We start from the raw sequence: 13728 nt of genomic DNA, 5'->3' as shown, positions 1-13728 counted from the left end.
GACACCTTAAATCACGAGCACGCACACACACACACACACACACACACACACACACACACACACACACACACCCCTAAGTAGATAATCTCCCCTCACAGGCATCTACCGAAGAGAAAGCATATTCCACGGTGAATCAGTTAGCCCAATCCCCCAGACGGGTTTCGGCTCTGACTAATTCTGCTTCTTTTTGTTTTCCGCTGTGCCACTGTCAATCACATCCACATCCATTGAGTCATCCACAATGATGACACAGTTACACAGTTAGACAGTTTCAAGTGGCGTCTCTACGGCCTCTTTCACTCCGGGGGAGGCGCGTTGAGTCTTTCTTACCGTTTTTGCTCTTTTGATGCGTTATGCCAGACATATGCTCGTCTATGCTATTTCTACCTCTGGCCCACAGCCCACATCCTCATGACAGTCTCAGAGTTGTGTTGCCCAGCAAAGTAGTTTACAGAGAGAAAATGTCAGAACTCTCACCGGAGCAGAGGCTAAGGTTGTTAATTATACATTATGTCACCATCTCTGACTCACTCGCTGTCTTTCACTCTCTGACTATCTCTCGCTCGCCATCTTCCCCTCGAGGGGATGGGGGATGAAAGGATGAGGAAGCTCGCTCAAGACAAGGTACAATGTACAGGTGCGACAAAATACTGTGGGAATCCGATGCAGGTTGACACAACTAAAGCAGTAAGTATTCCAATAGACTCCGATCCAGCAGGTTCCCAAGGTGTTGTCGGTTGAGGGGGGAGGGAAGACCGTTAAGAGCATCTTTGCTACCTTATTCTACACGCACATGGCTCTATAAATAAAGCACTTTGGGAAGACCTGAGGACGAGGGAGAGGGGAGAAACTGTACCGCTTTAACACTGAAGCTGAGGCTTCGTACTGCGCCGCCACTAGCACTGGATAGAAAAGAAAAAGAAAGCAAAGCCCACAGCCCTCACCCTCCAGGCGTCTGTCCTGCAGGAGGAACTAGACAGGTCTGGTGATTGGAGTGTCAACGGGACAAGGTGCGCCAAGAGGCTTTGACGTGTCTTTGGCAGCGCGGTAGCATACGGGCCGCGCTAATCACTGTGTAGGCAGCGCTATTAGTGCAAGGCGTGGAATGCCGTTTCTGTAGGGACCAATCAAGTAAGAACAAACGGCGAGGGGAACTTAACACATACGTGTAGGCGCATACACTCAGTGTACCAGCCCCCCTCTCTCTCCACTCTCCATCCAGTCTGCCTGGTCTAGTTGTGATTGAGTATTGGGGGGCCATTGTCCTGCGGGATGTCTTCGTTAGGTGCGGCTGCCAGCAGAGCAGAACAGAGTGCAGACGTTTTAGATTGATCTTCTATTCCCACAATGAATCAATCTTGTAGTGGGAGTGGGGCCCTTTGTTTATTCCTCAAGGCCCTTTTTTCACAAAGCTGGCCTCCCTCTGTTCAAGCTGCTATACCTCTGGATGCGTCCCTTTACATCTTGTAATGGGTAACTCCCTTGATGTCGGAGAGATACGCTGCCATTGCGATATCAGCGGGAGCGTGGGACGTTGGCACAAGGCACAAAGCGAGTGCAAGACAAAGGGAGCAAGGGAGGTGGAGGAGATGATTAGGAAAAAGAACAAAAACATGTGATGTGCCAGCGCACCTGGGTCTCTATTTATGGTGTCGCCTTGTTTGGTCAGCTGACGCCGCATCCGACTGGTTTGCTCTCCAGAACCCCCAGCTGGTGAGCCGCGTGGATTTTGCAAAACTCGCCAGTGCAAAAATCTGCCCGTGTAGTTTGCTGTGCTCTGAAAAAAAACATCCATGCAAGTCCAAAGGAGTTACAGCGTGTTGTTTGAGTCCTGCAGCGAATATCACCCAGGGGTTCAATTGGGATTTGTAAGGGTGGGATTAGTCGTGTCGGTGAGGCAATAGTCCAAAGATCTTGGTGGCTACTACGTAAATGCAGCACACTACAGGGGTTAGCTGGACTTCTTTCATAAGTAATCATTACTCTGAAGGTTATTCACAGCCCCTTTATTATATTCAAAAGCTTCCTACAGCACCTTTCAAAAGTTTCTCAAATACCGTATAAGAGTGACGCATATAAAGTGTGTGCATCTCAACCTTTCACAGAAGCCTGAAAGTATGTGATGCATTATTAATTAAATCCATATTGCCTAACGATAGTAAGCATTTGACTTATTCACTATTTACTCTTGAATTCACTATAACTAGACCTCAACTTACAATAATTAATCACAAAGAGGCGACTCAAACCGAAATACAAATGATTCCCTCTTTATGGCTACAACTGAAGGCCTCTACGATGGCAGGTCTTTCATGTGTGTGTGTGTGTGTGTGTGTGTTTGTGCAGCAGGACATACACATCCTTTCTCTGACATGGGTGTATAAAGCAATGATCTACCATCATCTCTGAATCCAGCTCTTATACATCAATAAGTATAATGTACCTCTGCTCTCCCAACGCACGCACGCACGCACGCACGCACGCACGCACACACACAGGTTTGATAAATTGAAGAAAGTCTTTACACATAATAGCCTAATGTGATAAGCATTGATCATGGTTTTTCACCTCGATTCATTAATAGATGTACTCTGGTCCCATATTGCCTTTTCTAAATGATCTCCTCGGTTATGAAACTGAATGTCCGGTCCACCGCGAAACCATAGAGATCCATCTTTACCCCCTGCTCTGCCGCTGGCCCATGCTGCTTCATCCGTCAGGCCCCACGCCGCCCCACCTCTTCAATACACTTCCCACCTCCTGAAAGAATTCCTGTTCTTAAAATAACCCCAGAGAGTTAGAGGAAGTGATAGAGCACAGTAAGAAAGGCAAATGCAAGAGACAAATGGACGTAGAGATTAGTGCGGCAGTTGGAGGGCATTGGCCAGCATGCCCTCTCCCAGTTTGTCCTCGTCAGGTTCTTAAATAGAACTGAGATCAATTATTCATCAGGGTCCATAAGTGGCAATGAGGAGTTTGCAGCGATGGTTGCAGCCTGGACCGGCGGCCATGGACTGCATGAGCTTTAGACCAGAATTAATAAGAGGGCACCTTTGTGGATGTTTTGAATGTTAAAGAAGAGTAAACAACAAACAACAAAGAGTAAAAAACAAACAAAATACATAAACATAATCCTAATAATATAATAAAAGTATAAACCGCAGAATTTCCTATCGACAACAGCCATTAATCAGCCATGACCTTATAATGACTACAAATTGAGCAGCCCCATCACCACCACCCCAACTCCCCACCACCCACCTTCAGCTGTTTTCACACCAGGCCCATTCCAACCCATCGGCAACATTCCTCATACAGATCGGGATGTTCTGGTGCTAAATAAGTGAAGGAATGCCATCTCATTAGCGACGCTCTGCTCTGCATCTACAATTGGCTCCGGAGAGATAACGGTAGCACAGGGGGAGAAATGGGATCACAGATGGGGGTGGGGTGTGTGGGGAGGCGGGGTTAATATAGCTTTTCACCCACACTAATTTTCTACGGACCAAGGAGCCATCCGCACTGATACCTGTCGCATGGGAGCCACTCTTTGAACTTCATTCATTTCAATGACAGAGGGGTCAGAGCCAGCCCAGAACGCCTTGCGAGAAAAGGTTCAATAGACCTTTGAGGCACAAGTGCAGGCATCACATGTCGCTGTAATCGGCACAAAATGGATGACAGGAATGACTTATTGTATCTTCGTAGGCCAGCTATGAAGAGGTTGTTCTTCCAACACAAGAAGATGGAGAAGTTTAGAGGGAAAATAGTACTTTACTTTGGTTGCCCGAAACTTAAAAACACGTACTGGCCTACTTTTTCTTGCGATGTCTGCCGTGTCTTTGCAGCAACCAGCGCCTGCTACGTGCTTGGCGGTCCTTTGTGTGAACGGCCTCTGAGGAGATAATCTGGGCTACTAGGTTGATTGAAAACTCAAAAACAAAAGGAAGGATTTTAGACGTGCGATTCTTCCTCATTTAGCTCCTTTACTCCGCATCGAAGATGTTTACGCCTTCGAACACGGATCAATAACTGGTTTCTAAAAACGATTCTTAAAACAGCCTGCAGACATCTTTTGCGTAGGAGAAAAAAATGATTCCTCCTTCTTCACAGTCACAATTCCGCAACCTGCTGTTCCCTTCCTGCGTTCCTCCCTTCTTTCCTCCATTTCTTCCTGCCTCCTTTTCCAGTTGTCGTTGTACAGGACCTACTCTTTGCTGCCCCAGGGATATAGTGTTGACAGCTGAATAGTCCCCTCGGCTCTGCCCAGAAGCCTTGGCTGAGGTCCGTCTGGACGCCGCTCAGCCAAACATAAGAGGTCCTCTCTCGGTGCCAGCTGCTCTTTTTTCCTCTCCTCTCTCCTCTTCTATCCTCTAACGCTCTGGCCTGTACCCAGAAGTCAAAACGGCAATGGAGAACAGTGGTGGAAGAGCTAGCATGAGCATTACTTGGATATGTTAGACAGGTGAATGATGAACTTCAGGCCACATAAGGCCATGATCAGTTTGAGGCTTACTCTACGGTACTCTTGACCCTGTGCGTTGACAAATTACGCAAATGTTCCCCTGAGGTAGTCGACTCCTGATCCTACAATTGACTATGATTTCTTAAGCTGCTTTCACACATGCACTGCAACCCTGACATTATCCGGGCATTACCCAGAGGAGCTGTATGCGTGAACGCAAATGTCCGAATCAGTTGGACCGGACATTATCCGTACTTTACCCAGCCAGCACCCTATCTTCGTGCAGGGAGTGTAGCTTCTGCGTACTTCTTTCTGCTTTCCTATATATACCTTTCTACTATTTTGTTTAAATTGCAGATATGTCGAAATTCATGGAGTATCAATGCCAAAAAAGACAAGTCGGTAACCTCGTTCGGCCATCTTGGATGTGCTAAAACTCTGCAGCGTCATTGTGTCACATACTGCCTCCTGCGCACTCTACCCAGGCTCCCCCCTCGCTTAAACCAAACTGAGTTTTTCCAGGTGGTGTAAACGAGTCTGACACGGATAATCTCAGGTTGTGTGCTACATGTGTGAAAGGGCAACTCTGGATAATGGCCGGACAGAATTATCCAGACGAGGGAGTTTATGTGTGAAAGCAGCTTTAGAGAAAGCAACAACAACTATAGAAACTAATATGGGTTTATCCTGGACTACATTTGTGCTACTAACATAAAAACCCATGAAGGCATGAGGTAACCTCCTCCCTACCCACCCCCTCCTGAGTAGTCCAAAGCCCGGGACGGTGGAATGTGAATCTGGAGGCCTGTTCCCCAGCTGATCCCTGAGGACCCACGTCCCTTTCCAGCTCCACTTTGGAATGCCCCATGCATTATGCATCACCGTACAGCCCTATTTCAGAGCACAGCACAGAAAATAAACGTGAGAGAGAAATACTGAACTTTCTGGGATGCACAATCAGTCCCCCAAGTAGCTCATGTTATTCCGGAAAAAACGAGGTCTCGTTCTAACCGCACGGAATCACCAAGAGGAAAACATGAAATATTTAACATTGTCATCTCCCTCTTTGCCTCTCTTTTACCCAGCTCCAGCTTCCTGAGGGCGAAAAATAAAAGATGTAGGGCACTACGTTTTTCTTCCTCTCATAATTATCGTGATGATCTTTTTTTTCTCTTTTTTTTGAGCAGGTCCATGGGATCAGGAGGAGTGGGGGAGATGCTCCCAAGGGATGTCTTCTGCCCAGCTGGTTCCAGCACCAGGACACCAAGCCCCCCACCCCTTCGGAGGACAGACTGACTCACACAGAGCGGGAAGGCTGGGATTTGATTTATATCCCATCCATACGGTTGGGAAGCGACGGCTCATGATGCAAGCTGGTGTAGGTCAGGAGAACGGAGGAGCCGATAGGAATCATGAGGGTGAGCCGAGGTAAGGGCATTGGCATGCATAACGGGCAGAAGCGCAGACACGCAGTTACGCATGCATACATTCATTATCAGGCAAAACCATGGAATTATAGCTCTTCACAGAGCTTCTGTGATAGGAAAGGAAATGAGTGATGGTCTGTCTGTCAGACAGACACTCTTACAAAACTCACAGAGGGAAATGCTTCCACAGGTCCCTAACTTGGAGAAAATGTCACAGTGCTCCCTGAAATGCCTTATTTCACAGGCATGAAAGCTGCCCAGCCAACTCCCCACAATGTTCTTTTGTGTGCTTTGTGGAGGACCACACATTATTGTTAGAGCCAGTCACAGTCCTTGTAAATGTATGCAAACATATGTTATTTAGTAGGTGAATTATCTGTGTGTGTGCGTGCGTGCGTGTGCGTGTGCGTGTGCGTGTGCGTTTCAACAGAGCAACTATGCATCTTGAGCATACGGCACAAGGATGAAAGCAAAGCTACTCCAATTGCGCAAGAGCGCTCGGGCCCTTTCAATTCTCGTTGGGACTTCAAAGACACAGCGAGACACCTCACCATCACAGAGGTGGCAGAGAGAGATGAAAATATGTCGCTAATACATGCACTTCCTGGCAAATTTCATGACTGGGCTTTCATGACAGAGGGCAGATTTGTCACAGCCATTTGTTTCCCACGAGTGTGGTGATTAATCAAAACATCTGATGCTTTGAGATAAGAGTGCAGAGCAGTGGATACATAGTACAGGAGCAGAGCATGATGCAATATGGGATGCAACGGTTAAGCAAAGCACCCCTTCGAGCGCCACACTAATGAAACCAGCTGAATAGAAGAAAGAGGATTTATCAAATGGATGAAATTGCATCAAAGTTAAGGGAAAGGTGTAGAATACAACACAAGGCGCACTAGGAGGGGTGTCGTGGTAAAGACTGTTAAGCACATATCGATATCGGTGGAGAGACACCGAGAAGTCAATAGGATGGAGCGTAAAGTATTAACACACAGAAAACACACACACACACACACACGGATTCCAATGCCGGCTGACAATTATTCATCCTGTGGGTTTTAGGCGCTACAGACAAACGACCACTTGTGACATTTTACCATAGTGGCACGTAAGGTAACCTTGAGAAAAAACGAAAGGGAAGGAAAAGAACCAATCCATTCTCGTGGACATACACACATACATACATGAAAGCGTGGTGGGCGGATTGAAGGCATTTCCGAATTGAGCAATGATTGCAAACACTTTTTAATATGGGTAGGATTTTCCCTGAAGAGATTCTCTCTCCCTCTCTCCCTCTCTCCCTCTCTCTCTCCAAGGTTAAAAGGCAGAGGATACACCCTTAGCTGTGTATGAGATAGAATTCAAAATGAATCTCCTGTCATTTATTATTAACACTATACTGACTTAATTTGCATATGTTAATGAGATGCCGGTCCTTGTGAGCAGAAATGTGCACACAAACATCTTGTGTGCAGCCTGGCTAGAATTAAAATTGCCCCGTCACAATTGGAATTATAAAGTGCACGCCACAGAAAGGCCTCTCTTCCTTAACGCTCACACGGAGCCTCAGGTGAAACTTAGTGCCAAGTAAAGATCCTCCGTACCAGATGGCTGCATGTCATCTTGACTTTGATCACTGTGTAATATGTTTCTCTGTTTTGCGCTCAACATATGGAGGAATGGTGCATGGGGGAAATGACTTTTATGGGGCAATAGCATCCCTCTGTGGTGAAATGGAGGCACTACGGGTCCAGCAGGCGAGGTCAGAGGAGTACCGCGTATCGATAGAAGGGTACCTGGGCCCACGGTGTCCATGCTCTTAAATCTAACCAGATGGATTGAAGACACCTCTCTGAAGTATGACACTTTTAGACCTTGGTTCCAAACAATGACACATATGCACATGTATATCATATGGTAAAACGTTGATTGACCTGTTTACAATGCGTACGCTTAGTCCATGATTTCGTTAATATAAGGTTTTATTACATCATTGTAACAATGGTAAGCAAACAATGGTAGTAAACTGTACAGGGGGACAGGGGGAAAAAATCGTATTTTGTTTATTTTTGCTTCTACAAGTGCGCAATGTACAATATCCTCATTAGACCGTTCTCCCCGGGCGCGTCCACGAATGCTGCCCACTGCTCCTGGCTGCGCCCCCGGAAGAAGGACAAGCCAAGGATGGGTTAAATGCAGAGGCCTCATTTCACCGGCCACCATCCAAGCATGTGCATGTGTGTGTGTGTGGGTGCGTGCATGTGTTGTAGTGTGGTGTGCTGTGTGACAATTAAAGATTCTTCTTCTTCTTCTACATTCTTGTTTCGAAGATATAGAGAGTTTCCATGATATTGATGCGATATCATGCCTGATAAACTACAATTTATTGGTTTGACATTTTGCATTACTCGTGTCAAAAATTAAGAACAATGAATTATACACCTAGCTATCATACTCAAATCCACACACAGACACACACACCAGGGGACATTGATGTTTCCTATGCAGTAGCGCACATTTTGCACATACATGTGTAAAGATCTAACTTCTTTACATTAACAAGGTCTGAAATGCAATTTCAAAAAGGATTACCACCACGCCCGAGTCAGTTGGTCATTGATATTACATAAAAGTTTAACAGTCGCATTCAATCAAGGTGCCTTATCAACGTTCTGATAAGTCTTGTGTGCACTGACATGTCTTTGAGCCAACAGAAAGAAAGAAAGAAAGAAAGAAAGAAAGAAAGAAAGAAAGACACTGTAGCATCAACACTGCACAGAGAACACTATATTTTGCACGGTAACAAAGTAGAGTTAGTCTGGGAAAGGTATTCTATTGGTGTTGAGTTGATTTTCAAAAGGAGAGAAGTGTCACAGGCTCATAATATGGAGGCCACAGACCTGTTGCGCTCATTGTCAACAACCAATTTCAGCCCTACTGGGTTGGTGTGAAGTACTTTGGGGTTGAAAAGCCGTACCTGGCGTACCTGTGATACCCATGATACGGGGACAGAGTGAGGCCTTGCTGCCTGTGGGTCGCCCCCGGGCTCAAAGGACAGTGGCAATGAGGAGGAGACGGGAAATACAGTAACTTCTCCGAAGCTGCGTTCATCAGCGACATAGATGAGGGATGGCTACGCCTGCTGCCTGTAGACGCCGGCGGGAGGTAGCCATCCCTCATCCGTGTCTCTCCTCTCTACCCACCACATTATTATAAGTGAGGTCAGCCTCCTCGGGGGAAAAGGGAAATCTTAAGTGCACATTGATGAGCAGACACACAGACACACAAACAGACGAGGAGGCAAGTGGATAGATCAACATACACAGGCTTTTCTTCTTCCACCTCGATGCATTTGCAAGGACACACACACACACACACACAATCCTCTCCTGAGTGACTTATCAGGGAAACCCTGCCCTTTGGTCCACACACACACACCTTTGTAGAGTATATAAAGGGCTGGGTTCTTGCACCGCCTCTCCCAGTGTATTTGCAGTACCCGGGCAAGCGTCACCAGCACACCTACAGCCGAGATGCCTGCAGACTACAATGGACACTGGGAGATGGTGAGAAACGACAACTTTGAGGACATCCTGAAGGCCTTAGGTAAGTTGCCCCCCCCCCAGCCAGCCCCCTCCAATGATGAGGAACAGATTAAGGACAGAACAGGGGTCATGTGGAGGAGTTGAGAGAGTAAGAGCGGCACATGTGGGTGCACAGACGTATGCTGGTGATGCGGTGGGAACCTAAAGAAGTTCTAGAATGCGTTGTGGGAGAAAGTTTGGGCGAAGAAGAAAAGCGAGTGAGTGTGAGTGGGTGAGAGAGAGAGAGAGAGAGGGAGAGAGAGTGAGAGAGAGAGAGAGAGAGAGAGAAATGAACTGCTTCACTTGCTCATTGAGCCGCTGTCAGGCCAAGTTAACCTCCACTCGGTGAGTTGCCGCCGCCTATTACCATACCAAATAAATATTGATTCATTCCTTCTATCTCCCCAGTCCCTGGGAAAAGTAAGACATATTCTGACCTGGGATCAGGCAGTAAGGTGGCTGCTTGCCGCAGTTCCCTTTTCTTTTCATTTTTTTTTTTCTTAAGAGGAGCCAGGCACGGCGTACTCATCTCAGCCTGTCATCAATCAGGACCCAGGAAACTCTTTCATTATTTACAACTTTATCTGCAATTCATGGAACAATCGCGGGCTGCTCAGCCTCGCAAATCCCGAAAAAGATTTAAGCGGAGCGCAGAAAGCCCCGTATACAGAACGCTCCGGCCATCAGGGCTGCCATCTCTTTTCCATCAGGCGAGAAATCAGAAATTGACATCCTTATGGAAATGGAGCAAAATATAATTTGGAAGGGTAAATAAAGGGGCTTCATCCTATAAGAGCCATGGAGAGAAATTGAATTTTCATACTTTAGGGCCAGTGGGAAATAAATATCAAAATTGGTCAGGGCAGGCATTTCTCCTTGGCAGGTCTCACAGCCAAATGGGGGGGGGGGGATCATTTAGGCCCATTCTGACACCGAGCACGGTCATTTTTAAGGGTAAATGAGTCTGTCAACTGAGCAGCATGAGAGGAATAGCAATAGGTGGCCTGCAGTGCCATGCGTTTGTGCACTCTGTTTCTTCAGTATGTGCACTAAGCTGGATATATGTACTGTATATTGTGCTGGAGATGTCCACAAAACTTGGTGGTTGATCCCAATAGACTTCCACAATACAACATTACAGCATACACTCCTATTACAAGACCTTGTACAACAACAGCGGCATTTGGCCTTTGAGTTTTTATCACAAAACAACATTTTTCTAACATTTTTGTCATACAGGAGACAACTAATAACAGATGAGTTTAAAAATGGTGGTATCATTTGTATTTTCTTCAAGCAGTGAACCAACAGTCATTTAATATACGGTGTACCAGGAGAGAAGATTTACTGTTGACAGACCATTAGTTGGAAATATTTATGGGATGGAAATAGACCATGGTCAGTCTGAAGAAGTAAAGTTGAGCAAGGTCATATGGAAGATTTGTTCGTTCGTTCCACTGCAACTCAGGTTGTCTAAAGCTAAAAAAAAAGAATGGTAACTCAGGCGTATTTCATTTTGGCCGCATGATACGACGCTGGCTGATATTGTGAGGTTAGCGCGACTTGACACTCTATGCTGTCTGCAAAAACTCCAAATAAATGGTGATGTTTTGCGATGATTCCTTTTCTCTCTTGTTTTTCGAAAAACACTCCACTGTTTGGAGACTTTGTTTTTGAGCATCTGCGAACATCCCTTCAAAGTACTCCCACATAGGAACCGCTGTGTTTCCTTTCCCGAGAAAACAATCAAGGTCATTGTGCATCCGGCCCGGGCGGCAGAAAATAACCCCAGGAATGGTGTCATCTTGAAAGGAAAACATGTGGATGTTTTTTAGCATTCTACGAAAACCTTAAAAAATTAATTTTAGCGTGCATGGTCTTTTATTACACATTATGCCGTTACATAGAGCCATCGTGCGTCCTTCGAGTCTCCAGTTGGGATCTTTCCCTCTTGTGTTTGTGGGTTAGACATCGACTTCGCCACCAGGAAGATCGCCGTGCACCTGAGCCAGACCAAGGTGATGGTCCAGAACGGAGACCGGTTCGAGACCAAGACCCTGAGCACGTTCAGGAACTACGAGGTCAACTTCACCGTGGGGGAGGAGTTCGAGGAGCACACCAAGGGCCTGGACAACCGCACGGTCAAGGTACGCATGCCCAACCCAGTCATTGAGTACTGTACACTTTACCCAGGCAAACCGTTCAAGGGAATCATAAGAGATAAGCAACAGATCTATCGGTGGGTATGAACTGTAGGTGAACTGACAGTGTTTCCCAACCTTTTTTTACAATTAAATAATCCCACGGCATACTACTATCCTAACTTTGCAATTTTGATCTTGCAACATAAGAGATCATTTCCATTATTTATTTATTTTACCATATAGGGTACCTAGTTTAGAGTGATTTGGTTCTGATCGACAGATTTTGGAGTATATATGGTCTCCAAAACTCTTCAATATTAGATCTCATTGTGTGTGTGTGTGTGTGTGTGTTGTGTGTTTGCGTGTGTGTGTGTGTACCTCACAGACGCTGGTGACCTGGGACGGGGACAAGCTGGTGAGCGTCCAGAAGGGAGAAAAGGAAAACCGTGGCTGGAAACACTGGATCGAGGGAGACCTGCTGCATCTGGTGAGACAACTAATATAAAGCACTTATTGACCAATTGGTTTTCTGTGGAATCGCTATCTTTTCTGTGGAATCGCTATCTTTAAATCACAGGGACTCTGAGACACTTATTTATTTTTGCTCCAATAGCATAGGGGCAAATAATAGCCCGCAGATAGCACAGACGGGCATAAAGATAAGAAACAATTAGGAAAAGCCATAAAATCCTGCGAAGTACCCACAGAACTGTGTAACTAAAATGAATGCGCTCATTTGAGCTGTTTACAATTAGGATATTTTCTGTCTTTCAGGAGATCACTGTTCTGGATAAGGTCTGCCACCAGGTGTTTAAGAAGAAACAATAAGAAGGAAGTTGAATCGGAGCAGCACCATCTTATAAAAATTGTTGAATGTTGCTGTCTATATGTACATATTTGTAATAAATATCTGATATACCACTAGAGTTGAATGTAGTGGAAATGAACTCTATGGATTCTGGTTACTGAACTAAACTGAACTTCGACATTTATTTTTGCCAACACCACCCTTTCACCCTTGTCACCATTTCAAAGGTAATGGTGGAACTGTGACACTAAATGATTGCAACATCTCGCCTGATTTAATCTCCGGGGCATATCCTTTCCACTATCTTGCTCACCTTTAGAATGAGATGATTAAACCATCAGAAACCTTTGATCGCACAAGCGAGCGATGGCTGGGACGCAACATGAAACGCTTTAACAGATGGATATGTCGGATTTTACAAGCAGACACGGATCTCGGGGCAGCATGTCGTTTTTTTAAGATACCACGGAGGGGGCTTTACGATGGGATCTGAGCTGCAACCAGGCCTCTGCTGCCTCGACTTTACCATGCAGTTTCCCCCTACTGCAGGGGCGTTCTTAACTTGATTTTTGTTGTTTTTTCTTTATTAAGTGTAAAATTTCCAAGATTGTAGATTTTTTATTTTTTTTTTTTTTTAAAGGGAGTTATCACATTTGAAATGGCTGGAGGACTTCAAGACGTGAATGTAGACATCAATGTTACAATGTCCCAATCAGGATGACTTATTTCACAATAAATATTGACTCAGCTAACATTAATAAACTTAAATAGCTTAGTCACAGGTCACTTTGTGCTCATTTTGCGATAATGATCAGTTGGCTCTTTCATTTTTTCCTTTTCACAAATGCCTCCGTGTCGATAATTTGACGATACTCTGTGGATAACTATTGGTTCAATGAGATATCAACACGCGAGAAATAATGCCTTAAAGACAACAAAATCACAATATTACGATCACCATTGTGACAATTTATCTCCCAGCCCTATGTTCACATGTAAACACAACTTAACAGGGCGTGCCACTAAGATGTCAGCCCAGTGCGAGCAGGTGGAAACCAACAACACAACCAGCAGAAACCAGCAGATGCATGACGTGACTGTACTCCTGTGTGGCTTACAAAGTGCCAGGTAAAGAAAAGGAAAAAGTATCAAAGGACAGGTTTTCTTTTCTCTTCCCCCTCTTCACGGGTTACCGCTTTAACCCTCGGGCCGCTGCCCCCCGGCGGTACCTGCCTCGCTCTGGGTGTGTCTCCCCCGGTGGAACAGCGTGTTCTACTTCTTCCACCGGATCTGGCGG

The 13728-nt window shown here is 45.7% G+C and overlaps 1 protein-coding gene across 1 annotated transcript; it reads left to right on the top strand.

The window, feature by feature from the left end:
* Nucleotides 1–9428: 9428 nt before the first annotated feature.
* LOC307234579 (retinol-binding protein 2-like) lies at nt 9429–12451 on the top strand (the record flags this gene model as incomplete). The annotated part of the gene is made up of 4 exons (XM_080006372.1): nt 9429–9501; nt 11448–11626; nt 12009–12110; nt 12398–12451. The coding sequence occupies 4 exons, from the start codon at nt 9429–9431 to the stop codon at nt 12449–12451; spliced, it is 408 nt and encodes a 135-aa protein (XP_079862498.1).
* Between the last annotated feature and the right edge of the window lie 1277 nt (nt 12452–13728).

Source organism: Zeus faber (assembly GCF_960531495.2).
Source record: "Zeus faber genome assembly, chromosome: 9".
Classification (NCBI taxonomy): domain Eukaryota; kingdom Metazoa; phylum Chordata; class Actinopteri; order Zeiformes; family Zeidae; genus Zeus; species Zeus faber.
Note: the sequence above shows the minus strand (reverse complement) of the source record. Positions and strands in the feature narration are given on the sequence as shown.